General features: G+C 42.5%; 2 protein-coding genes across 3 annotated transcripts; both read left to right on the top strand.

Moving 5' to 3' along the window:
• The first annotated feature begins 3,667 nt into the window (after positions 1-3,667).
• On the top strand, positions 3,668-17,643 carry LOC118404630. The gene is made up of 6 exons (XM_035803861.1): positions 3,668-3,859; positions 4,199-4,262; positions 14,263-14,422; positions 15,042-15,193; positions 15,719-15,897; positions 16,488-17,643. Exons 1-6 carry the CDS (start codon positions 3,776-3,778, stop codon positions 16,536-16,538), a joined length of 690 nt encoding a protein of 229 aa, XP_035659754.1. The 5' UTR covers positions 3,668-3,775; the 3' UTR covers positions 16,539-17,643.
• A 659-nt stretch (positions 17,644-18,302) lies between these two features.
• LOC118405101 (TLC domain-containing protein 4-B-like) lies at positions 18,303-24,237 on the top strand. Of its 2 annotated transcripts, none has more exons than XM_035804503.1 (7): positions 18,303-18,545; positions 20,104-20,274; positions 20,660-20,752; positions 21,892-21,950; positions 22,275-22,363; positions 22,735-22,808; positions 23,370-24,237. In XM_035804503.1, the coding sequence occupies exons 2-7, from the start codon at positions 20,120-20,122 to the stop codon at positions 23,659-23,661; spliced, it is 762 nt and encodes a 253-aa protein (XP_035660396.1). In that variant the 5' UTR covers positions 18,303-18,545; positions 20,104-20,119; the 3' UTR covers positions 23,662-24,237. The 2 variants fall into 2 exon arrangements, with proteins under 2 accessions (XP_035660396.1, XP_035660397.1); XM_035804504.1 differs by lacking the exon at positions 18,303-18,545 and adding an exon at positions 19,729-19,858.
• The last annotated feature ends 694 nt before the right edge of the window (positions 24,238-24,931 follow it).

The raw sequence follows: 24,931 nt of genomic DNA, 5'->3' as shown, positions 1-24,931 counted from the left end.
TCTCTAAGAAATGCTACGGACCTGCCTTGCAAACAACGCTGTCTCGTCTTAAACACACAAATAAACAACTTTGGGGCTCCAATTCCAGAAGAAGTCTTGAGTGATGATTGAATCTTGTCACTAATGCTCGAAACAAGATTTGTAGGAGGGCGTTTTTGATGAATCACTGAATTTCTGAGAAAGATTGTGGAAATGGTGGGCAACGTGTGGAAATAAATGAAGCGTCTTTGCTGGATTCTTAGAATCGAAGGGCACTGACATGTTAAACTCAGCCGTTTCACGTTTTGACCGCTACAAGTTTTCTGAGAAAAATCTAAAAAAAGAAAGTAGGTAAGCAAAGTCGTTTTGACACACAAACACACACACACACACACGCACGCAAACTTAAACAAACACACGTATACACATGCAAACATTTAAAAACACAATTACGTACAAACACACACACACCATACACACAGTCTTTGCACAGGCTTAAGCACTGAACCCGCACACTCGGATCGGGAATCCGACATATAAACTCTTTGACGTTACTGATAGCGAATTCCTTTCAATAATGTTCGCACATCTTTAAAACACACAACCACTGAGATGGAAAGCCGATTATTACATGTTACTTCTTCAGTTAACCTTGGTAGAAGGATGTGATCCTCAAACTTTGGCTCACTTCTTCATTTCTCATTTTTGGCACCTGCCCAGTCAAGGCCTAAGGTTTGTGTAAACATCAACATGGAAGTCAGTAGATTAGTACAACACTGCTGTCCGTCATATAGACTGGGCACAGCGCCAAGAAAGGAATTCAGTCTTGTCCAGTCATGGGTCCGACCTGGAAATCACGTATTTCAACGCATGTTCATAACACAGGAGCTGACCTTGGTGGGTCACATTCTTTGAGATGCGCCACATGGCGGAATTGGTGAAAACGACACCTTCTTCCTGTTGGAGATACACACTTTGTGAACACAACTGTCGACATGTCTCTTCACAAGGTTGAGGCTTGACAATGTGAAGAATGTAGGGAGAAAATTCATGACGTGGTTGCAGTGCAGAAATTGATACTTGTAAAGCAGACGACGATAGTTTTGGAGCTGTAGTTCCAACTTGGTCCGTTAGGGGAGTGTAAATCTCAGTGGTATAGGAAATGACGTTGCCACTTGCATCTATGATCTAAAATACAGTAAAACTTTGACTTTTCGTATAGGAAAAAAGATTTAGATCTGACGCACACAAGCATTCACCATGAAGGGGTGACTCATTAAGCACTTTTGGATATTCTAAGGGATGTTCAATTTTTAATGTTAAGGGATTGTCAGACTTTTTTAGACGAAGTATTTTTAATTAATCATTTTTGGTCTCTGTAAAATTCTTCTTCAAGGTAGAACTCTCTCGCTATATCAAGTACAATTAATATTTCCATTGAAGAAATAATTAACGGTTAAAACTATTGCCAAGCTGCGAAAGTATATCCACATAACATGTTTAATGTGCTATCTTCAACACTGAAGATGAAATATGGAGTAGAAAAATCGAAATAGAAATGAAGCTTTGAACACACAACTTTATCCCCCCAAGCTAATCACTAAATTTTAATGGGAATATCCCAAGAGAACAAGGAAGTGACTTCACTTCCGTTCCTTCAAGGTCTTCCTCTTTCCCAAGGACGTTACCCAATCCTCTCAAGTCCTTCAACAAGTTTTCAATCTGATTAAGATTTCTGGCACCAGGAAATTCTGAAGTCTTAGTAAGATGTGATGAGATTTATAGTCGGGGGAGGGGGGCGCGTTACATCTGTGTTGAATTATGGCACTTTGTCAAGAGGGTTTCAAGGTCAAAGTCGACTACAGAAGATATAGTCATCATGAAACAACCTTAGCCCTAGAACTTGTTTTGAGTTAAGTTAATATTTGCCTGTCTATCAATAAAGTTAATTCCGTCAGTTTTCTTTATGTTGTTGTTTTTATAGAGCAATGCGGGCGGAAACAACATAAACAAATGATTTTTATTTCCGTCCTTCATATCTGAAGGACATGTTAAGTTGCTGTTTGTAACACAAACTTCCGGCGAAGGAAACAGTTAAAGAATATATCACATGAAGAAGCAACAAATACTTGAAGTATATATTTCAGTTAATCATGTGTATTCTGTATGTATGAGAAGTGTAAATGTATGTATGTGTTGCACGTTGGAACCCAATATCAGCTAAGTTACCTGGGTTTGCCATGCATTGCATTGTCTGCAATTTCAATAAATTTCAATCTTAATTTATCGTTAAACGATTGAAAGCGCGGTGTATAGAGAGTAATGTTTAAAATATGTCTCTGTTTCCCATGATATCTGTGTCGTGTGTAGGTTGTGTTTACTAGCAACCAACTATTTTATGTCTCGCCCCTTGTGAATTCTGGAATTACGAAATTATTTGCTTCAGGGAAAAGTGTATACTTTCCAGCGCCAAGGTCGAAGTCAAATCATGACATGGCAAATATCGTGTAAAACAAAGTACAAGACTTTGGTGGGAACGTTAGCTTTGTGTATGTACCAATATAATCCCCCATGGGCAAAGGGGTATTGTGTTAGAAAAAATAATTGTCCGACATTGAACATTAAAATGTATAACGTAGGATTTGTACAGATGAAAGTAATAATGATTCTCCTTTAGTTTTCAGTATCTTTGTTGAATATTGAGACCCTCAATACACCTGGAATATAAAAACAAAATCCTCTCACCCCTCTGTCGATTCGACAATGGAATAGTCCAACTTGGTAGCACATATGGAAGAATTTAAAGGGATTTTCTTAGCCAGTAAAGAGACATGTCTGTCACTTTAAATCTACTGTGGATGCCACACAATTGTCTACTTGGAGGATTCAATTAACAACAGGTGCCTACCCTATAGTATTAAACCTTTAGAAACTGGTGTGTATTGTACTGTCGAAGGGTCGTTTGAAAACAAAGAAAACTATATGACTTTGTGTACCCACTTGCATGTGGTTTCAATGGCGTTACAGACGGAGAAGAGAAAATGACCGATAGATAGACAAATGGATAGATAGATACTGTGATAGATAGATAGATAGATAGATGGCCGGATAGCTAGTTAGATAAATGAATGGATAGATAGATAGATAGATAGATTTTCTAGCGATAAAAACTCGATATCGCTGAATCATACTACAAAGACCCCACACACTAGAACAACCTACCTTTCAGACATTGAACGACAGAACTTACATACTACACAATACGTCCTTCTATACTGCCCACTGAACCTTGGCGAAAGGATTTAGCACATGATTTTTGCTAGACAGTTTCCGCTATACGTCGGTCCAAACTTCAGTTCGGATCAAAAGTTGTTTTGTTCCACCTTTTCCTGTGACCTTTTATCGCATATCCTTTGACGTGAGGGAAGTTATGAGTTTTAAGTCCCCTTGAATACCCTAAGTAACAATCGTAAAATAATTTCTTTGTTTTCCTTGTGTGGGCCTTGAGTACTTTCACCCTACTTCGGAAACGATTTGTAGACATAAGAAAGAGGGGGGGGGGGGGGGGGTTATGGCGCACACACAAACACCTGTCCCTGAGGAGTGCGTGACGTCACGGCTTCGTGGGCCTGTGATTTGTTGTGACGTCACGACTGTTGTGTACTGTTGTGCGGTTTTGCATATGTATAAAGGCGCGCGGGTGTGAGCCGGCAGACTTCAGACGTTTCGGTCACAGCTGGCAGTTGGTAGACAGACTAGCAGTCTCTATAAACCAGAATCCACAGAAATCTTCAAGATGCTACCAAGACTCGTCTTTCTGGCGATTTTCCTCGCCTCTTCTGTCCACAGCGCACCCCGTCAACCGTACTACTATGGTCAGGTGAGCATCCTTTGTTATTTTTTCATTGTTCGCTGTTTACAAGAATTCCTCTTAGCCTGTGTAAATCCGACTGGACATTGCATAGATGGGGAAGGAATTTCCACCGCCTACGCAATGCTAATCAAGCCTTGACTACTTGATTAAAAGTTAATTACTTTTCAGCTAGCGTTTGGGATACCACATTCCGTACATTCACCGCTTTTAATTGCCTCTTTCAATCGTTTAGTACCAGTGTATTGCACCAATTTGTGTGTTGCAATTACCAGTTGGTACGAACTATAAAGATTTTGACTTACTTCTAGACTTTAAGCCTGTATCTTTGCTATACTTTTCCACCAGGCTCGCTCGAGACAAGGGTTCGGCGATTCTAATAGCCTGGAGCCAACGATACCCAAGGAAATAAGTACGTATCGCCTAGCCCGTTCCCTTCTAAAGTTTGCCAACTTTAGCACATGTTTCTACACCCTCTAGCCTTTGTTTATAAAACTGAGTCTGTGCAGGAATGTGTCTGGTTTAGTAGAAAGTGCTGTATGTGTGTGTTGATATCAGTGTCGTGGTTTTAGAAACCATATAGTCAAACTATGGCTTCCTCTAAGCCTTGCGTTGTTGCAGTGTAGACAAGGCAAACATATGTTCTTGAGCCGGCCGGTGCGATAAATTACACGGCAACACATGGAACGTTTCACCGCTGCGAAGAGAAGTATAGCCCCTTTGTTTGGCCTTGTCGTTCTCAATGTGATCTCTCGTCTTGATTTCATTGACTTCTTTATCGCCACGTCCCGAGGGACACTGTAACCTTGGGGCCTGTATGTGGTTTACCATTCCCTCCTCCCTAAAGTAAAACAAACACGACAAATTAGCCCCTAACCTTTCTATAACCCTTTATCCTTCACCACTGTGTCAATTTAGTTTGTGCCTTGCTGTCGATTCTTGGCGAAATCGACACCTCTTTCGGTTAATCAGCCGAAGCAAACGACCGCGAAAAAACGCCCCATCGTGCATTACTAAGACCATATAACCTCCTTGCTAAGACTTTGGCTAAAGCTTTTTACTCTCAAGCAGAGGTCAGGATTTGGCCCTATTTATGTCTTTTTATGATTTTGTAAGCGTTTCCAGTTTGGCAGGGTTTCGTTTGTCCACCAGCTAACGAAGAAACCCTGCCAAAACGTCTTGAAAGGTCGTCGAAAGCCAAGCGGAGGCTAACCTCTGCTTTGAGAGTATTTTTTCCTCAGGGACACAAAGTGTCGTCTGAAACCTTGCAGTGTCGTCTGAAACCTCGCAGTGGTAACGCACTGAACAAACCAGCCTTGTTTACCGTAAATCTTGCCCTATAACGCGAGACTAAAAGTCGGCCGTCTAGTATTTGATTGGAAACGACAGGTGTGTTTTGGATAACCCCCCTTCACAACAACCTGCGAAAACAATCGGCACCCCCTAATCTTATCCCCCCACATCTCCCGCTATCTGAATCAAGGACCCCATGGCGCGCCAGCACCCGTACTGAATCGCAGCGCTAATCTAGCATCACTGTTAATTGATTTACTCAGTGTACTGAGCAAATTGACTGGAGAGGAGCTCTCTTATTTAGTTTTTCGAGTACTAGTATGGCACTCGAAACAAGAAATCAAACTAGTAGCCCCCTTCGCAGGTCTTCTAGGTACGGAACAACATTTGCCAAGTTCTCTGTTGTCGGGAAGCGCAATGCCAAATGGCAAACGCCTAGAGATCTTGGCCTATGTTGAACATCGCAAATCAGCGCTCCCGTAGCCTCAGTCATGCGCTTTCTTACGGCAATGTGGATCGTAGACTTCAGCAAAAGGTTGGCCAGGAGAGTCAGTCTCCCTCTGCACTAGATGGCCAATGAAACCCTAGTTGGTGACCAAACTCCCTTGGCAGCTACGCCGATAGAGTAGTCTCTACCGGACTGACTACGCTGGCCATTATACTTATAGGGAGAGTAATTTGTCAAGGGAGTTTTGCTACCATAGGAGTTGGTCGGCCTCGCGGAGGGGAAACATGAACCTAAGGCTAAGCTGACTGACTCCCCTGGCCAATCTTCCGATTTTTTTCGGAATTCTACGATCCCCGCATCTCCGTAGGAAGGCCTAGAGTGGTGGAGGCTAAGTAAATGAAACCCTAGTTCGTGGCCAAGCTCCCTTGTCAAATATTCTCCCTATAGCAAGCGCAGCTAGCCCGATAGAGAGCAGCTCCTCCTAAAATAAAAGTAGGCCGAACCTAAAAGGTCTGCGAAGGAGGCTATAGAATTGATGGATCTCGCCCAAGGACCGTAACTGCTTTTAAAGATTTACGACTTGAAGGACTTGGGTAAATCTTGAGCAGATTTTTATCGCTCTGCCGCGGTCCTTTACCTCGAGGCCTGCATGACAGATCGCTTGTTTAGGCAACATGCCCGGTGACTAGGGGACCTCGGTAAAGGGCAGTCACCTCGTAACACAACGTGACAGAAGATCTGTCGTCTTGTGTTTGGCTGCACGGTGCCTTGGGCTGAAATCTATGTCTTCCTTTTCTTGGCCCTCACTTCCTTCGCGGTGAAACACCTGAAACAAGGACTTTTTAATAGATAGTGTGGGTTCTTCTTCAGTCTTCGCCTAAACTACGTCTGTCGCACCGCAATCATCCTCAGTGTGATATCTGGAGCTGCATTTTTCCATATTAGAACTTTTTGTCAGCCTAGCTGTCTGTCTCCTATTTTTAAAGTTAGATATTTTAAATTGCTGGATGCCAATACTACTTACTATGACGTCGCACTTACTCGCACTTACTCATTCACTCACGCACTCACTCTCTCACTCACAAGTATCTAACCCATGCACGTCACTCGCGTTCGTTTCTTTCTGTCCCCCTTTCCCTACTCTTCCCCCTCTCTCCCTCTTTCCCTCTCTCTCCCTCCCTCTCTCTCACATATCCCTCTCTCCCTCCCTCTCTCTCTATCTTCCCCGCTCTCTCCCTCTCCTCCTCTCTTTATCTCCCCTCTCTCTCTTTCTCTCTCTCCCTCTCATACCCTCTCTCTACACACCCCTTCCCCTCTGCTCCTTGTTCATTTTCTTTTGTACCATATGTGTGCACGGTTCAAAGAAAAAAAAACTCGCGCGTAGGTGTGTGAAAAAAAGTCTGTCTGGCTCAACTCTGGCACAGACCATCGGCACGCATCCGTCAGGGCGTGGCCTGTCGCCATGACAACGCGCCTGGCTGTAGACACAAGTCTAATCCCTGTCACCTCGCCTCCCGGCTTTATCGTGATTCCAAACAATCTTTTGTTCTAATCTTGTCTGTGGAAACGCCAGTGAGTCACGCTCACCTCCAAGCAGATGTTGGGGAGAGAAAGTCGTAATTTTTTTTCTGAAAATACAGACTCATCACATCTACGAAGGCTATCAACAATTAAGTGTTACGTATCAAAATAGTGTTAAGTAATAAAAGAATGCTTGCTGAGTAGTCTCCAATAACCATGGAAAGAGTAACCAAACTAATCTAGATATACTCATATAGCCAGCGCTTGTAGTTGGAATCATGCAGTCACTTGTTACAACACTGTCAATCACTGTTCTTGTGGCATGTGTGTTTCTAATATCGCTAACACATGTTTTTCTCAAGTCCACTTTCTTGTAATCAGCCCCCAGACACGAACTTACGTAAGACTGTCAGGAGAAGAGGAACGGTTCGACTTTCTACCTTATCTACTTGGAGATAGTGCCACGCGTGCCTATTCCTCTGCGGCCAAACAAACGTCGCCAATGTCGCATTTTTATGAAGTCTCGGCTTAGAACAGAAGTTTCTATGACTAATTAATTGATAAAGGCAATGAGCGAGTATGTGAAAATGAACAGTAAGGGACCTGGCAGAGATAGTTGTTCTTCAAATTCCTCGAGGCTCGCGGTCAGCCAAAATCGCCAACGGTAACCATATCGACAGCCTATCTTTTTAATGAAAATAATGGTTTCTTCCTCTGACTCGGTTGTAAGGACGCTGCATTAAGAATGGTGGACTAGTACTGGGGTAGCTTAGCCTGGGTACCATTCTCCGCGGTCGGCTTTGGGGAGCTTTACCCGGCACCGGCCTGCTTCTGTCAGCCTGTCTGATTAGCTGCCCTTTGAGATTTCGCCTATAGAGCTTGTAGCCGGCCTTTTTGAGTTTACCCCTACTAAATCAATCTAACCCCGTAAGAACTCCCCCGGCCTGTACCAATCAACTGTACGGGCGGTCACCCCTACACCGCCGAGCGCCTCGATGGTATGGTTCCCAGGCTAGGGTAGCTAGAATATATGATTGAAAAACAGATGGTACATGTCACGGTTAGCGAAGTCATCAGACATTGTCATTATTATGAAATGTAAGGAAAAAGTGAGCAATAGTTTCTGCCCTCTCTTATATATCAGTCCCATTAAAAGCATTAAAGACGAAGCCCAATGCCTATTGGGCTTGAGTTACTTACACCCGGCAGTACCGTTGACTTCTTGTCCAGTCTTTCGGCGCCTCTACAATGTCGGGTGACGCTGACATTTGGCGCCAAAAGAAGCCGCAAAGTCCTGTCATGACGTCAGAATCAAACGAGATGATGCCGACGGAACCCAGAACATGGCGATGTTGGACGATATGAATGGAAAATTCGCGGTCTGACGAAACACAGACGGGCACAATGTTACGACGTTTTCCGTTTATATCGTCAAAACCGCTTTGTTCTGGGGTCCGTCAGGATCTTGTTGTTTGATTCTGACGTCATGACAGGACTTTGTGGCTTCTTTTGGCGCCAAATGTCAGCGTCACTGTCGTAGCAGGCGCCATGAGATTAGAACAAAGGTACTTGGTGTAAGTGACTCAAACCAAATAACCAATCAAAATCCTTCAATCACGAGGCTAATCCAAGGGGTTTTGAGCCATGGCGGTGATATATTTGTTGTGAACCGGAGAATTGCATTGTGCTGGCCTCTCCTGTAGTGATGGAAACACCGTCTCCTGAGACAGCAGATGCTGAACTAACAGGACTAACACAGCCGCCTGAAGAAACGTTTGGGGGATTTATTTCCTTTCAGCGGCGAGGACGGCTTGTCTGAGGGAAGTTAGTCCAGGCTAAAACAACACGACGTTTTCTTGGCAAATGCCGTGACCTTCGGTGCTTACCACCGCACAGATACGATGCAAAAGTATTTTCCTACATTTTTTTTTTTTTTTTAGTCTCGCCAAAAAAGTTAGGTTTTTGATAGTTTTAATCATCAACAGCATAAAAAACTGTAAATGAAGAAATGTTCGCGGTGGTTTTATGTTCGTGGTTTTCGCGAGGAAGTCTTACCGCGAACTGAACTTAAAACCACCGCGAACACTCCACTTTCTCGCTAACTCGAAATTAACTCGAATTTCAATAATTGTCATGAAATTTGGTAGGTGGTTAGGTCTTGTATTGTGCAAGAAATCTGGGCCCTCCTAGCGGTTTTTAGACTGGGTACTGCTGCAGAACTCCCGGTTTTGATTCTTGTTCTGGACAAGGTATGGTCATTATTTGTTTGGGTGGTTGATAGGTTTTGTGCGCAGCAAGAAGACGTTGTGAAAATCTGTTGGATTTGCCCTTTAGCCTTATAAAGGAATGAGTGAGTGAGTGAGTGAGTGAGTGAGTGAGTGAGTGAGTGAGTGAGTGAGTGAGTGAGTGAGTGAGTGAGTGAGTGAGTGAACGAGTAAGTGAGTGAGTGAGTGAGTGAACGAGTGAGTGAGTGAGTGAACGAGTGAGTGAATGAATGAGTTAATGAATGAGTGAGTGAACGAGTAAGCGAGTGCTTCAACATGTCAGAGAATGAGATTGATAACGTTATATTTGAGAACTGGTACATTTTCAGAGATGCAATCTTTAGACCTGATATTTTGGGAGGGGGAGTATGAATGGCTTGAAGGCATAATCTCCAATTCACTGCGAAATTCAGTCTCAGGTGACATGAACTAATGGACATGATGGACATCTGTCATTGAAGAATTTCATCCACATGATAACACACCCCACTAATATGTATCAGTGTAACAAAACTAACACGTTATCAGTATCTGTTCCCCACGTGAGACGGTGAGTAAACTGTTCCTGACTCGCCTGTCCCCGGGTTTGTTATGACGAGGGAGAACCTGACACCGGGAGAGCCGGGCCGTGTCGGCGGGAGTGTGTTAACCTTTGCCGGGGCGGTGAGAGGTGCTTCTCTCCCCCGCCGCGTGACCTAAAACATCCCCGCAACAAGGACACGTGCCCAATCTCCGAGCAGATGTAAGACCCGGCTTTCTAGTTACGCCTTGACCTGTTTACCAGGTATGGAATGCAAACAAACAAACAAACAAACAAACAAACAAACAAATACCATGTTTAAATATTTTTCCCTAAAAAAGGAATAGTCTTACAAAGCATTGGTAGGTTCTAGGGAGTACTTTGTGAAATAAATAGAAACGCCAACCTATGTCTATCTTTTAACCTCCTTGGATGATGCCCTTGTATCTAACAACTTTATTTTTACTTGGATCAAATGCGAGGACAGATTAGCATTGATCCTATAAGGCACGAAAACAACCAGAGGGGCGCTATCATTGAGATAATCGAGCCATAAGGGGCCTTGGCGGCGCGGCAACAGTTCACGCATGCGCCATGTGTCAGCTTGTACAGGTGGCAGACGAGAGGTGACAGGTGCGCCGCCATCTTGGCAGTTTGGCAACACGAGTGATTTACTCAGAAGTGGCGCGTGACAAGAGTCAGCTGGCGGCGACTTAAAGACACAAACCAGCCCCTTGTTCTCACTTTCCCCTTTGTGAAGGTTTATCTTCAAGGCAAACTGAATCACTGCCTTGTTACAACACCCTTTTGTGTGCCACCAGATAAGAAGCATTTAAGTGGGGAAAATGGTGACTCGTGGCCCCAAATTGTTAGTTTCGAGACTTGAGTGTATAGATGGAGTTTAAAACGGAGCCCACCAACAGACTGTTTATTTACTGTAAACGAAAAGCCAAAAGCATCACCTAAAAAGTACTCTCCAAGCAGAGGTTAGGCTCTGGCTATTTTTTTAAACGTATTTTTTAGTCGTTTTTATCGGGCTTTCTATTTTGTATTTCATCTTGCTGTGTCAAAACCTGGCTTGCGTACTTAAAAAAATGACATAATAGAAAGCCCGATAAAAACGACAAAAAAAAAAGTTAAAAAAATAGCCGGAGCCTAACCTCTGCTTTGAGAGTACCTAAAAAGTAGAATCGAGAAATTCTTGTGGCACCCAACACAGCAGGACATCCAATACTTTTATCTACTAGTAAGTCCAGAAATGATGATTAAAGATACACTCTCCTCATTATCTGTGAGTATTCAGTGTTAAAGTTGAACCACATATTACTCTGAATTTAATTACACAAACGGCAACGAAATGACCAATCTGCATGTACAGTTCTTCCACTAGATGAAGTGAGTGACAGTTAACTCTAATAAAAAGTCTAATGTTTGTAAACCCTACGTTGATGAAGACCTTGACTTCGGTCACCCTCAGACAGTTAACTAAACCCTGAGGATCAATATGAAATGACACCAGCCCATCTGAAGCCCACAGGATGCATGCTTGACTAACAGATACGGAAGACTGGCAGCACAAATCACACAAAACAGTATCAAATTTTGCTACCCAGTAATATTTTCCATCGCCGTTGGCAAATTTTGCCCTGGCGTCGTCGAAGAAAATGATGACCGCACATTCTAAAACTGCTGCCAAAGCCTAAAAAACGTATTAAATGCATGGTTCATAGCAAAAACAAAATATACCAGACCAGACAGTGTCTCGGTGTTTGAAACGACGTAAGCTACACAGCCTTTGCTTGCTATATCTCATTGCTCAACCATATGCAGCGATCTGATAAATATCTTCCACCAGTCCTTGTAGTGCCAGTTCCTTTGAAAGCGCCTTCTATTCGGCATCAAAAGGCGGTTATCATCTGGTATCACCCGCTGAGTTCTATTAGGAATGGATGTACGGCTGGACCGAGATAGTTTCAGTAGGAAACCTACCAACCCACTTAAGATCAATTGTCTGTGTCTTTATCTTGCGATCGTTGACATTCAAGACGGAGACAGATAAAAATTTCGTAAAAGTCAAACCCTTGGCCCACTTCGCAGACTTCGAAAGGGGCTGGATTTTATTTCATGGGAAGGGGCGCTGGTTCGCGATTTTTAAGAGAACGTTGACAAAATGTTTTCTAACACCAAAAAAGGGAGTTTGCCGTGGAAGGGAGGTTCGCCCGGCCTCGAATTAAAGTCCAAATTGCGAACCAGTTCCCCCCCCCCCATGAAATAAAATTCACTCCCGCTGGAAGTCTGCGAATGCGGCTATCAAACCCTACACCTAATGTCTCAGAATCGCGTGCTCTGTCCAACTGTGCCTTCCAACCGTGTGTTACTCGTTTCCGTTGGTAAGTGCTCTTCGTTGATAGCCGGGAAACAAGACATGTATTGGTTCTAACGACTACAACTGTTGACCTCACAACTCTAGAGCCAAGCAGTTGGGTATCAAATGTCTTAAGCTTGCCCGCATTGACCGTTTTCTGTCTTACATTTATAACCAGTGGGATTACTTTAATGAAACCAAAGTGTCTGTTTGCCGATTCGAAGGAAATCATAGATCGTAAGGTCAAGAACATGTTGAACATAATTTGTATCACCTTCTCTTGTATTCCAAGGACTGTACCAAAGATAGCCCGCAGGTAGGACTTGTTGTGGATTAAATATTAGCTAGCTTGTCCAGTTAATCCATTTAGCAAAGACAGGAACGATACTGTGATTTCCGGAGAGGGCATATTTGGTTACAATCTTACGTGCGACAGCGCGCTTTTCTGTTTGGACGCGTTTGTATAAGGGCGCGGTCACATCTATGGGACCTATAGGTCGTGCGATCGTCGTACGATTTTGATGCCATTGGATTTTCAAGCAGGCCGTGACAGAACCAACCACCGACATGGATTTAAAACACAATTTTGTGTACGAAGACAGTTAAACTTTGCAGGAGGCGTACATTTTTATCCTCCAAAAAAGCACCGGGTACCCTAAATGATGCCCCGCCCTGATTGACAAATATGGCAGGGGGTAATCTCGCTCTCGTTCCCAGGCTACTCTCTGTGATGACAGCTGCAAAAGAAATTGCGTGGTCTCTCCAGAGGTCACAAAGGTTACGGAGCCTTTTAATTACTCGGCGGTTGTGGTGACAGATAAGGTCTTTGAAAAATTGTCCCAGCGTTTTTAGGAAAAGTAGCGGCATCTTGCCCTCGGTAGTCCTACGCAGAGGGACCACAGTCGTGTCAAAACTCCTTGGGGACAGGGCGTTAGGTGGATGTGGTCGAATGGCCCAGCCTAAGTAAAGGACCTAAAGAACACGAAATCGAAAGGTCACGGGTTCAATTCCTGGCGTTTCTGACTAGACGTAGTCGTCGCGTCCTTGGGAAAAGCACTCTACACAACTTTCCTCACTCCACTCAGGTGAAAAAATGGGTACCTGACTTCGGTTGAAGGGGGTTGGAAGTTGAAGGCTTGGTTCTGACTTCTGATACCGCGCCCAACCCACTGCCCCTATTGCCTCAAAGAGGCCATGGGACTCCTGAAGCAAAGTCATCGTGTCTTTCCTTCTGAATTTGTGGATGTACTTTGTCATCTATAACTCAAGTTTTCAAAATGCTAAGCCTTTGGTCTCTACCATGAGATGCTTGAGTTGAGACGACTCACGAAGTCTCATTCTAAACGAAGAAAAATACAAAGCACACCATTTATTGTAACGTTATACCAACACAGCAGCGATTATAACCCAGAAGGCATTGTTATTTCATAAGAAATTCTTTATGGCTACCACATACGGCTTCTGCTACATTAATAAGACTTGTCAGATTGAATGCCCAGACCTACAGATGGTTCATACACACTGTGGCAGGGTGTTGCAGTTTAATGACAAGGTCAGTCTTGTGGGGACTTAGAAAAACTTACACTTCCGTTCTCTGATGGGAGACATGCTGCAGGAGCTGTAGGCCAGATGGAAAAGTTGTAAGTTTCAACTGGCATCATGGTCTTTGGCGCTTTGTGTTATTACCGCAAGGTGGCGCTATTGGACGGAGTCGTTAGTCAATCGTCTCTGACAAAATGTCCCAAGCCAACGACCAACCTCCTTGAAACAACAAACAAAAGTGCTACGTACTTCAGAGTTGCATAAGTTTTCTTACGAATTCTCTGAAAAATGCACCAAATGGACCAAGCGCGTACGAGTGTTTTGAAAAACACATGAATCAGACATGAATTCGCTAAAACGTAGGAATATAATGAGACACAAACTTTCAAACCGGCCATCCGCTGTGTTTTATTACATAAAGGGAGGCAATACGTTTGACAATGAACGTTTTTATTACAGAGCCAAACTTCTACGACCGTGCTGTGTTCCGCCAACCCCTGTCGGACAGAATGGTAGAGCCCGGGCGCAGTACCACCTTCATCTGCAAGGTGCGCGACATGAACGGGAACTCTCTGGTTTGGGAGAAGGACGGACGAGTGCTGTTCGTGGACAACTACAGGTAAAGAACTCTACATCATTTTTGGCTAGAAATAAATTGTAGTTCCTTAGTAAAAAAAAACACATGTGCATGCTGTGTCATCACTGTGTCATCACTAGAAAACTGTACAAGATCAATGCTTCATCCAGTAGTTTTATACAACATTTTGTCTTACATTTTTGTGAAATAAACGTTGAATTGACGTTGCCCTGGCCTTAGTCTCATAAAACATTTAATGTATCTTACGGGTAATCGTTGCAAATTAGTTTGTTATCGGTGTATTTCTTAATATCGATGATATTTGATATTATCATGAAGCAGTGCCAATAACATGTAATATGATAATTCTATTGGGCAAGGTGTATATATTCTTTAATCGCCAATCCTTATTGTATAGTTTTGTCTCCTTTCCCATCCATTTTAAGTCCATAGAAGGAAACGAAAGCCAAGTTATCACTACAGAAAATGGGGTGATCTTGCAAATGCGTTCATTTAGTAATATGTGTACGTATTTCAGTGTTTGCGTCATATAACGTCCTTGGTGTACTCATATGTTATATTGTTTGTCTTGCGTATGCATTTTTGTTTTGTTGAATAAAGCTTAAAGCTAAAATAGAATATATCATATACTCTACCACAGGGTGACCTGGAGCGGGAAGTTGCACGCCGCCAAGCGGCGCGGGGAATATCTGCTGCGGGTCTTCCACGTTAGCAAGGAGGAGGAGGGCAACTACACATGCGTGGTCAACAGCGACCCCCCGCAAAGGTCTACAGGCCAGCTGAAGGTTGACGGTGAGGATCTCTTCGTCTCTGTCTCTTTCTGTCCCTCTCTCTCTGTCTCTGCAGCTGTCTCTGTCTCTCTATCTGCCTCTTTCTCTCTTTCTCTCTCTCTCTCTCTTTCTCATTTTATTTTCCCTGAAGCCCCTCTTCTTTTGAGGCATATTGCTTTTATAAGATTTTCTGGCCTTCGTAATATAAAGAAAAATGTATGGGAAGAAACATTTGCATTGGGACTTACTTTCCTGTGAAATTTGTACACCTTTAAAGTAAGCAAACGTAAACTTGTAAAAAAAACGTTCTGCTGCAGTGCGGAAGAGAGCCGCTAGGAGGCCCAATTGTCAAATTTGACATTCATTGTACCAACACATATCCACCTGCCAAATATCACAAAAATCCATCCACAACTTCTAGACTTATGCTTTTCATAACCGCACACACACAAACGTCACCAAAACATAATTTTTTTAGCAGAGGTAAAAACATTAGGAAACCAAACATATGGCTGTACGGAATGACAAAAATGATTATTTTCTGCAGGATTTCTGTGCCCCCGCCGGCTAAGTGGAATGTTTGCGGACCCGAAGGACTGTTCGCGGTACTACGTGTGTAAGGACGGGCGGGTGAAGGGCGAGCGAGGGTACTGCCCGGACGGGCTGGTCTTCGATGCCGGCAGGAAGGTCTGCGATAAACCCGCCATCGTTCCACGGCCATGCGGGGTAGGTAGACTGGTTTCCATTGGTCGTTTGCAGACACGTGGCTATGAATTGTCCGCTACGTTGATTGGTTAAATGAATAGTGGCTTGCTATCCATTGGTTGATCTAATATTGCGTCACTAAGAGCCCGCCATGTTGGTTGGTTGAAGGAAATTAGGTTGGTCTTCATTGGTCATTTGCAGTGACTTATCTTTGACGTAATTAAGAGTCCGCCATGTTGATTCGTTAAAGGAAAAGTATCTTGCTTTCCATTGGGCGCTTGCAGTCACGTTGCCATGACATAAAGCATTGTTAGCCATGTTGACTGGTTATAGGAAAAAGGCATCATGTGTTAATGTTCCACACAGTTGGTTACCTAAACATGGTTGTATTTTGCCTCCACTTGTTCAGGATTAAATAGTCTTTAACTAGTTGCTATTATAGTGAAAAGTTTAAACTTTGCTCCAACACAATAAGAAAACAGTTGCTATATTCATATTTCATGCAAGAAAATATGACACTTTTCTTGGAGGTTGTTTAATAGCTGTAAATTAAGTATTGTTGGAACAACTTGCTTACCATTTGCTTACCTTTTTCTTTGTCGCCACCACAGCTTAGTTATCATGGAGAAAAACCTGGGCCAAAATCAGGATGGTACCTGTGAACACCCACGGTGTCGGGGGAACGAGGGAGGAAAGAAATTCACCCTGGAAACGAGAGCGTGGGCCCCTACCGCCGCCATCTTTACAACATTTAGAGACACGAACTGGTATATTTTGTACAAAACTGACGAATATATTTCTGTCATAAACGCCAAACCCTTGTCTTTTAGATACAGGCAAATAGTGTTGTAGGATGCAATATTCCGTCAAAGGGATATTATGAATGTCCGTATCATTTCCAAAGTAATTATCTTTATCAGTTATTTGTCCTCCTTGGTTATTTCAAAAGGTTACAAAGTTTTTAGTATTACCGATTGCTATTTAAGTGTGGCACAACATCAACATAGATTTTAGGTGTGGAAACCTTTTTCACAAGGAAACAAATAAGATGATGCGCATGTGTAGCGCAATGCACAGTGGGTAATATGTCAAAGGTGAAGTACCATTGCATAACAATGTTCAGAAGTGTTTTATTTTATGCATTTTGCTGTGCAAGCGCAGTTGAAACACGAATCACATTATAGATCTAGTTGACGGCAGGGGCTCACAGCTCAGTATGGTAATAGTATATCTGTGTATAGAGTGTCGTTCTTCCAAAGTTCTTTTAATGTAAATAGTTTATACTACTTTCTAACTAGCTTTTTTTATCAGTTATATTGATAAGGTCATAAGTTATACTATCATTTTGTACGTGCAGAAACAGCCTTTTTTACGTATACGTAGTATTTATTCGTATTTATGCTATTCTATAAACTTACTCCGAAGACCGTTGGTGCTAAAAATATAAAACGTTCTTGATATCATTGTTAGTATGTATAGCAATTTGCTAGTATACCGATATTATACCTTTTGTTGAACACCAAACCTTTGATTTTGGCAACGAATAATATACATGTTAATCGGACATTGGGACATCAAACATGGGAACATTTTTTGTACCATAAAAGCCCAATCCTAATTTTATAGTCTTGAAGAGATAGCATGCTTTGTTACGTGTCTTCAGTTCTAATAGAAAAACAAATTCGTATAGCTTCAAAAAGAGAGATTGGTATTGTATTGTATTGTATACGAATCGGATACAAAATAAAGAAGTTACAAATATGAACACTGTGGTGTAGATATGAGGAAAATAGGACTTTTCATATTGGCTCATTTCTGTGAGATTCTTTCAAATGTTAACTTAAGAATATAAAAGTAAAACGTATACCATCAGGAGTAGAGACACAAGGCCCATTTTCTGTTAGAAGCAACGAAAGCACCATTCCAACTCCTGACTTTGACAACAAGACCAGGGTATGTCCAGGACAACAGAAATCTGAAGTTTTGCTGCAGTACCAATACTAGTTACCAGGGGGCGCATACTCGACCCTGACCTCCGTACCCACAACACCTACGCCTACATAATAAAAGCCACCACAATTCATCCGGAGGTTTTTATTGCTGCGAAAACACATGCATACGGAGCAAAAAAAGAAAACCATGTTCATGAAGGTCGACGACGACCGAAATGTCATTCCCCTGCGATTATTTGTGGACCTTCCCCTCTCCAAACAGACGTTAATTGACGAGTCCATTCTAACGTAGGGGTGACATTACTCCTATACTAATAAAAGACAATACCCCCACGAATACATAATACAGTGTGGTAGAAGAGCATACTATTAAATAGAATTATCAAATACAGTTGTGGTTTGTTAAAGAACTAGAAATATTTGTTCGATCATGTTGGCAGCTTACCCCTGGCGCCGTGGTATGGTTTCGTCCGTCGGGGTCAAGTGACAGGCACGGTTACTTATTAGATCATACAAGGTAGTGTACGCCAAACTACGCTCTACTGCTCACGTACAGTCTATAAACTACAATTCTAACAATTCACAGTCTTTATTCTTAGGCGACAGTTCGTGAGCAAAGCTGCTAAATAGACCTCTCAGACCATAATTTTGGAGCTAGCGTCTTCAAGTCAAGGTGACCCCAATTTCTTCCGGAATCTTCGCGAGACAACTGAACGGGTTTGTATCTTTACTCTACTTCGATTGGTATTCTTGTACTTCATAAAGTCTTCCCAGTAATGTTATGATTATTATTTTTGTATTGAGTTGTATTTGGCGTGGGTTCTGAGGAAAGAACGTTTAATATGCCGTTTCTTAACGTCTTTATGTGGGTGTGTCTAGTCATCGCCCATGGCTATATGTCAACACAGGGCAAGGCCAAACAAGGCTGCTTACGTTTAGGGTATCGCACCTGTGTTCCTTTAAGAGGGTCTGGATAGGGAGAACTGGCAACGATTAACTGCAAATTTAGGAGAACTGGTTACGCTATTTTAACGGAAAGTTTGGAGGTCCGGCAGCGCTTGAGCGTAAATTGACCCAGGTTCCTATGTACAATGTGGTATTATGTTTGCATTGTGGTAAATGTAGGGCACGATAGGGTATTACGTTATGACTTTGGGTCATCTGACGTTAGACTAGGAAGATAACGCTTAACGACGGATAGGAAATTTAAAGTGACCAATTACGCTTTACGAATAGCTATTAGCGGGAATTAATATAGCTCATTACCGACCGTTCATTGAAAACACATGCAGACCCTCCTTATGTGCAAGGACGCAGTGGTAATTAGAGAGTGATGTAATGGCTTGGAGCTATCAATCTTAAAGCTGTTTGGCATGGGTGAGCCTCTTAGCACTGCCAATAATACTTCTGACGCATTTCTTTTGATATTAGCACTAGGATAAACAGGTTAACGCGAGTAGAGAAATGGAGGGGAGGGAGCACTTATAATAACCGATGCACAGAAACGTCAAGAAAAGATACAGTGTGAAACAAAAATACAAGAAAAGTGAAGAGAAGTGTCTTTATGAAGAGTTGGACTATATTGGGTGTGCAGAGCATTTGTCGTGTTGTGTTATGTTGTGTTTGGCAGTAGTTAGCAAATACATGCCCAATGGACGATCCAAACACTAGTGTGTTGTTGAACCGCCAGTATTGAATTTCTCTGACATTGCCGATTCAGTTGGCCGCTAGGAACACCGAGTAATAATATATATATATATTAAAACAACCTTTTATTTGGACGTTTCCAAGCAATAAAACTACCTTTTATTTGGACGCTCGGAACCCCGAATAATGGCTCCGGACAGAGAGATATCGTAGTCTCTGCCAGACCCCGGGTCGCTGGAAACCCGTAGAAATGGAACACATAGAGGAGTAAGCCGGCCAGAGGAGTATAACTGGCCAGGGAACAGCGCGCGAGCTATACTCCTCTGGCCGGCTTACTCCTCTATTTGTTCCATTTCTACGGCTTTCCAGCGACCCGGAGTCTGGTACAGACTAGAGATATCCCCTCGGATAGGACTTAAAGCCGCATGTGTTTGAGGACAGCTTAAAGAACAGTTAAAGAACAAGAACCCACCACACTAATCGATTAAGATTAAGATCTTTCCTAATGGAGTGCGTACGTGCGTAACTTGTACTTACAGCTGTACAAAACGTGTGTGTTACGCCTAAAGACGATTTTCCTGTTACTGCTAATGCGAAACAAAATCCTTTCTTCATAACTGAATTGCAGAAATTGAAGAAGTCGCATGATGGCGCTAGAGCTGACCTACATCCTCACCACCACCTACTCGTTCATACTGTCGCTGATCATCTTCCTGGTGGTCGCGCCTGCGCTCTTACCGCGGCTCTTCAAACCGTACCAGTTTCTACCAAGGGTCAAGCAGTTCATTGTCAAGGACGCGTGAGTAGAAATCCGTTTTCTTTCCCTTGGAATATTATATTGTAGGGTGAACCTCATTGAGACCGCTTGATCCTTATATCTAGAACTCTAGATACAGCTTTAAACAAGACCTTAAAACAGGGCTAGATACGGCACGTAGATACATATACATGCAGTGACATACTTTTAACGTGCACTTGATGCTTTAATCTTCAGCTAGCAGATTTACCGCTGGCATAAGATAGTATCAAAGCTGGCCAAGGAGTTCAGCCGGCCAAAGGATCGTCAGCCGGCCAGTATACTCTGCTTTTGTCTAAAGAAGTACCCATTTGTATTTCAAAAGGATTTCCCTTATTTTCAAACTTATTTATTATTACGTTTTTCAAATGTTTGTTGTTTTTGCCAGTTTTCTGTCCTTCTGCCTGGCGACTACAGTCGGACTCAGGGCGTGGTACATCTACATCTTCGCTGCCGACCAAATACCTCATGACGTCATCTGGTACGTTATAGGCGTTGTCTTCGCGTGCCATTTGTACGGCTTATACTAAGTACGCGGTCACATGTGCCGTCGTACGATATGTTTAAATTATGACAGCAGATTGAGTGTGCCATTCTTTGTTCTGCCGTGGATGTAACGTAATCGTGTAACAGTTGACGTTGTCATTCTAGAAAAGGCTGCCAATGTAACAGTGGGGTTCAAGCGCCGTCAAACTGACCATGCCAAATGGTCCGACCTTTTGGCGTAGCGGTTAAGCCCCCTTCACACGAGAGCACGAATGAGCCGGAATGCCGTCCGAATGAATTTTTGTTTCTATTCGTGGCAATTCCTCGCAATTCGTACTGTATTCTAAACATTTGTACTGCGTTCCAGATATTCGTCCCCGTTCTTTTGGCTGGCTCGAAAGTTTTTGACATGTCAAAAACTGTCGAGGTGCATTCGAAGTGTAGAAATATCTAATGGCATTCCAAATGGATTCTAACTAGTCTAACTACAGTCTGACCGCATTCTGTGGCATTCCAACATTATTCGAAACATTTTAATCTCATTCGAAGGAGAACCGAAAAGGCAAGCCACTTCGAATCCTGCCCGAATGTGGCCAAAAGAATATCTCGAATGCAGTAAGAATTTCTAGAGTACACTACGAATTCCCAGGAATAGAAAAGAATTTTCATTCTGACGGCATTCTGGCTCATTCTTTCTCGTATGAAGGGGATATCAAGTCCATTTGGAACCCCCGCTCGGAATGGCCCCGAATGTGTTACGAATTTTGCAAATACTTCATTCCGACTGGTTCGGCTTGATTCCTGCTAATTCGATTTCCGTGTGAAAGCCCTATTAGCGGCGTTGAGATTGTGAGCTGGCGACCCAGGTTCGGTGCCGGTGTGGCTTAGAATCTCTAAAGCTAAGAGACTGGTCAGTTTGGCGGATCTGTTACATTATAGATTCTTATCAATGGTCGGTTCTCTGTAAAAGCCCCACTAAAACCCTGGAACAAAAATTAAGCGATAAGCTATTTCTCAAATGAAATCTTAACACAAATGCAGACCATATGTAACAATGTGCCAGTACTAGTTGTTTTTGTTTGTTTGTTTGTTTTTTCGTCACGTTTTACAAAAAAAAATTGTCTGTCTCTGTAGGCACGACTCACCTCTAGTTCGGCACACGCTCGCTATCTACACTGGTTACGTCACCGCAGGTAGGAACGATTTCCAGCACATTGCGAATCTAAAACTCACCTTTGGATTTGATTTGCTTTATTTAGCTCGTAACTGCACAGTATGCGTGGGACACAGACAGCAAATTGCATGCTTGTATTGTCCAACACACAGGAGTGCTGCTACTTTGTTGAGAAAAAACGTGAATGCTTAAGATGGTTCGTCTTTTTTCATAATTTTTTTTTTCGGTTTTCTAGTAGTAATAGTTGGTACAAACTAAGAAGTATAAGAAGTTAAGTCATTTTAATATTCTCCAGGAGAAATATCAGACAACATTTAGATCTTACTTTATTATTTTTCCCTAGCATTGGTGCTTATGTTGACGCACAACATCGGCCAGATGTCCTCTAAATTGCACCATTTCTTCTCAACCTACACCGGGTTTGTGGCAATGGTGAGAGATAATGCTTCTGCACTGATGTCTACCTCAGTTTACATTTTACATTCTTAGTAATGAAAACCCATTTTTATTGATTTTGAAGGTTTATCATCATTTAAAAGCTGAATTCAATTGTTCAGTTGTTTCCTATTTAGTTATTGTCGTATTAATGATATTTTTGATAAACTAGACAGGGAGAGATTCATATAGACCAGACTGGTCTCTGTCTTACCCCGGGACTATCCGTCTACTATTCTTGAAATTGTACTTTGTGATTTTATTTTGTGCAAAAAAGGGACATTTTTGTCTAAGGTTCTTGAATTAGTGGAAAACAAATTTATCTAGAACATTGTAATGACTTTGTCGATGTGTTCTCTCACCAACAGACGTATCCGTGCCTGATGTACTGTGCAAACAACGTGTTGATGATGGAACTGTCTAACCCTTTCGTTAACATGAGGTAGGATATTGTTATGAAAGAACCCCTTCTCTCTCTCTCTCTCTCTCTCTCTCTCTCTCTCTCTCTCTCTCTCTCTTCCTCTTTCTCTCTCCCTCTTTCACCCACCCAAATATATGCCAGTCAAACCAGTGGTTTATATAATGATAGAATATCAAAGTTATTTTCTTTACACTCCATTCCAGCTACGGCGACCATTTTGGATTTTCCGGGGTCATCTGGGGTCGTTTCACCAAAACGAGGCTAGCCTGGCCAGCTCAAACTCGTTGGCACTTAGGCACCGTCTAGTAAATTCATGATGGTACAACAACAGTGTATCCTGTATCTATACCGGAAACAAGATGACAACCGGAAGGTGTCAGAATCCTAAGATGGCGGCGCCCTTCAGTGCAAACTAGTTTAGAATATTTCTTTGCTATCTCGTATCAGTAACAACTTACTAACAAGGATTGATGACGTAGTATGTTCGTTTGTTTCAGGATGATGTTGAAAGTCGTTGGATACTGGAACCAGTTACGAGAATTAATGACGTAGTATGTTTGTTTGTTTGTTTGTTTGTTTCAGGATGATGTTGAAAGTCGTTGGCTACGAGAAGACCACGGCTTACGTCTGGAACGGTCTCGCCATGTTGGTTACGTTCTTTATCGCGAGATGTGTCTCCACGACCATTGGTACTCTGCGCTTCTTGCACCTCGCATTGGCCCACCCCCAGTTTTGGGACCTCCCTCTCTGCATACACGTGTGTTACTTTGGCGGAGTCGGTATATTTAATGTATTGAACTATTACTGGTTCTACAAAATTTGCCGTGGGGTTTTGAAATACACCGCTGAGTTGAAGACTACCAAAGAAAACTAGCCGAATCGTTCTGACAATCGTTGCTATGACATTGATATTCCTAGCTAAGTCATACAGGTATCATGTTCGCTAGCTACATCTTGCGATATTTGTGGCAACTGCAGCAGTACCCAAAGACTTTATAGATACATGTACAAAGTTTTGCAATCCAGATATGGAAACAACAGAAATGCCTCTATTTTTTACAGAGCTCTATATTGCGTTGACTAGCTGCATCATGCTAGCTACATCATGTTCACTAGCTACGTCTTGCGATATTTGTGGCAACTGCAGCAGTACCTAAAGATAATAGATGCAACGTTTTGCAATCCTGATACACATGTATATGGAAACAACAAAAATGCCTCCTTTTTATATTATATACAGAGCTCTATATACGGCGTTGAGAAACAATCCGTCGCTTTTGTGTTTTTGTAATATAATTTTAGGTAATATTACAATATTGTAATATTATATCTGGAGCTTTTAGACGTGTGCGGTAGTATTTTAAAGTATTATACACTGTTTTTTATCCATGGTGCCTTGTGAATGTATATTGCGCTCCCAACTGCCATTAAAGTAATGGTTGCTTGTTGATAACATCGACTCTTCTGTGCTATTCGTGTATCTATGTGTGAATAGATTTTAAAATAGCAACCAGGTTTAACCAGCCAAGATGTCGGAGAGTACTTACGTCATAGTCATCTGAGTGCAGACATCTTTACAGACATATCCCTTTAGCGGGTAATGCTCTGCGTTTCTTTGAATGGCGACGATTTCATCTGCAATAAAAGATCGATCCTTGCTGCCTATCACAATTACCAGTTCAACCAATGATGGCATGGCAATTGGCAGTTCGACCAATGAGAGAGTGACTGCGTTAGTCAAATATTTGCATTTTCATGTTTATATTTTGCGTTTCTACGTTTTTATCGAGATGGGCGGGGCTATGGGATCGTCTATTCCAACCACTTATTGGACTTACGACATCCACCAAATCTCGTCTGAAATTCCTGTCAATCATTTGCTAAGTTAATTGGGTCGAAAGTGCATCTTACATACAGTTCAGGGGTCGGCACAGTTTACAAAAGTAAGGTCATGCGTAACGTTAGCTAGTAATTCGTTAGCCTCCATGGCAAACTCTCTGGCCCTTTTTTCGTCTTATTTGGCCGGCCGCACAAACGACCCAGAAGAACAAGAAGTGCCCCGAAAAAGGGTATTATGAGACTAGCAAGACGAAGGTTACAGAAAGCCTGCTATAGAGGCTAGTAATTCGTTGACTTTCCTGCAG

Source organism: Branchiostoma floridae, chromosome 17 (assembly GCF_000003815.2).
Source record: "Branchiostoma floridae strain S238N-H82 chromosome 17, Bfl_VNyyK, whole genome shotgun sequence".
Taxonomy (NCBI): domain Eukaryota; kingdom Metazoa; phylum Chordata; class Leptocardii; order Amphioxiformes; family Branchiostomatidae; genus Branchiostoma; species Branchiostoma floridae.
This window is presented reverse-complemented; position numbering and strand designations above follow the sequence as displayed.

Bases quoted from the DNA above. Each gene is read 5' to 3' on its own strand.
- LOC118404630 (XM_035803861.1), top strand. From the start codon at position 3,776: ATGCTACCAAGACTCGTCTTTCTGGCGATTTTCCTCGCCTCTTCTGTC. The intron at 14,423-15,041 runs GTAAAGAACTCT...ACTCTACCACAG, and splicing joins CTGTTCGTGGACAACTACAG to GGTGACCTGGAGCGGGAAGT. The intron at 15,194-15,718 runs GTGAGGATCTCT...TATTTTCTGCAG, and splicing joins AGGCCAGCTGAAGGTTGACG to GATTTCTGTGCCCCCGCCGG.
- LOC118405101 (XM_035804503.1), top strand. From the start codon at position 20,120: ATGATGGCGCTAGAGCTGACCTACATCCTCACCACCACCTACTCGTTC. The intron at 20,753-21,891 runs GTACGTTATAGG...CTGTCTCTGTAG, and splicing joins ATACCTCATGACGTCATCTG to GCACGACTCACCTCTAGTTC. The intron at 22,809-23,369 runs GTAGGATATTGT...TGTTTGTTTCAG, and splicing joins AACCCTTTCGTTAACATGAG to GATGATGTTGAAAGTCGTTG.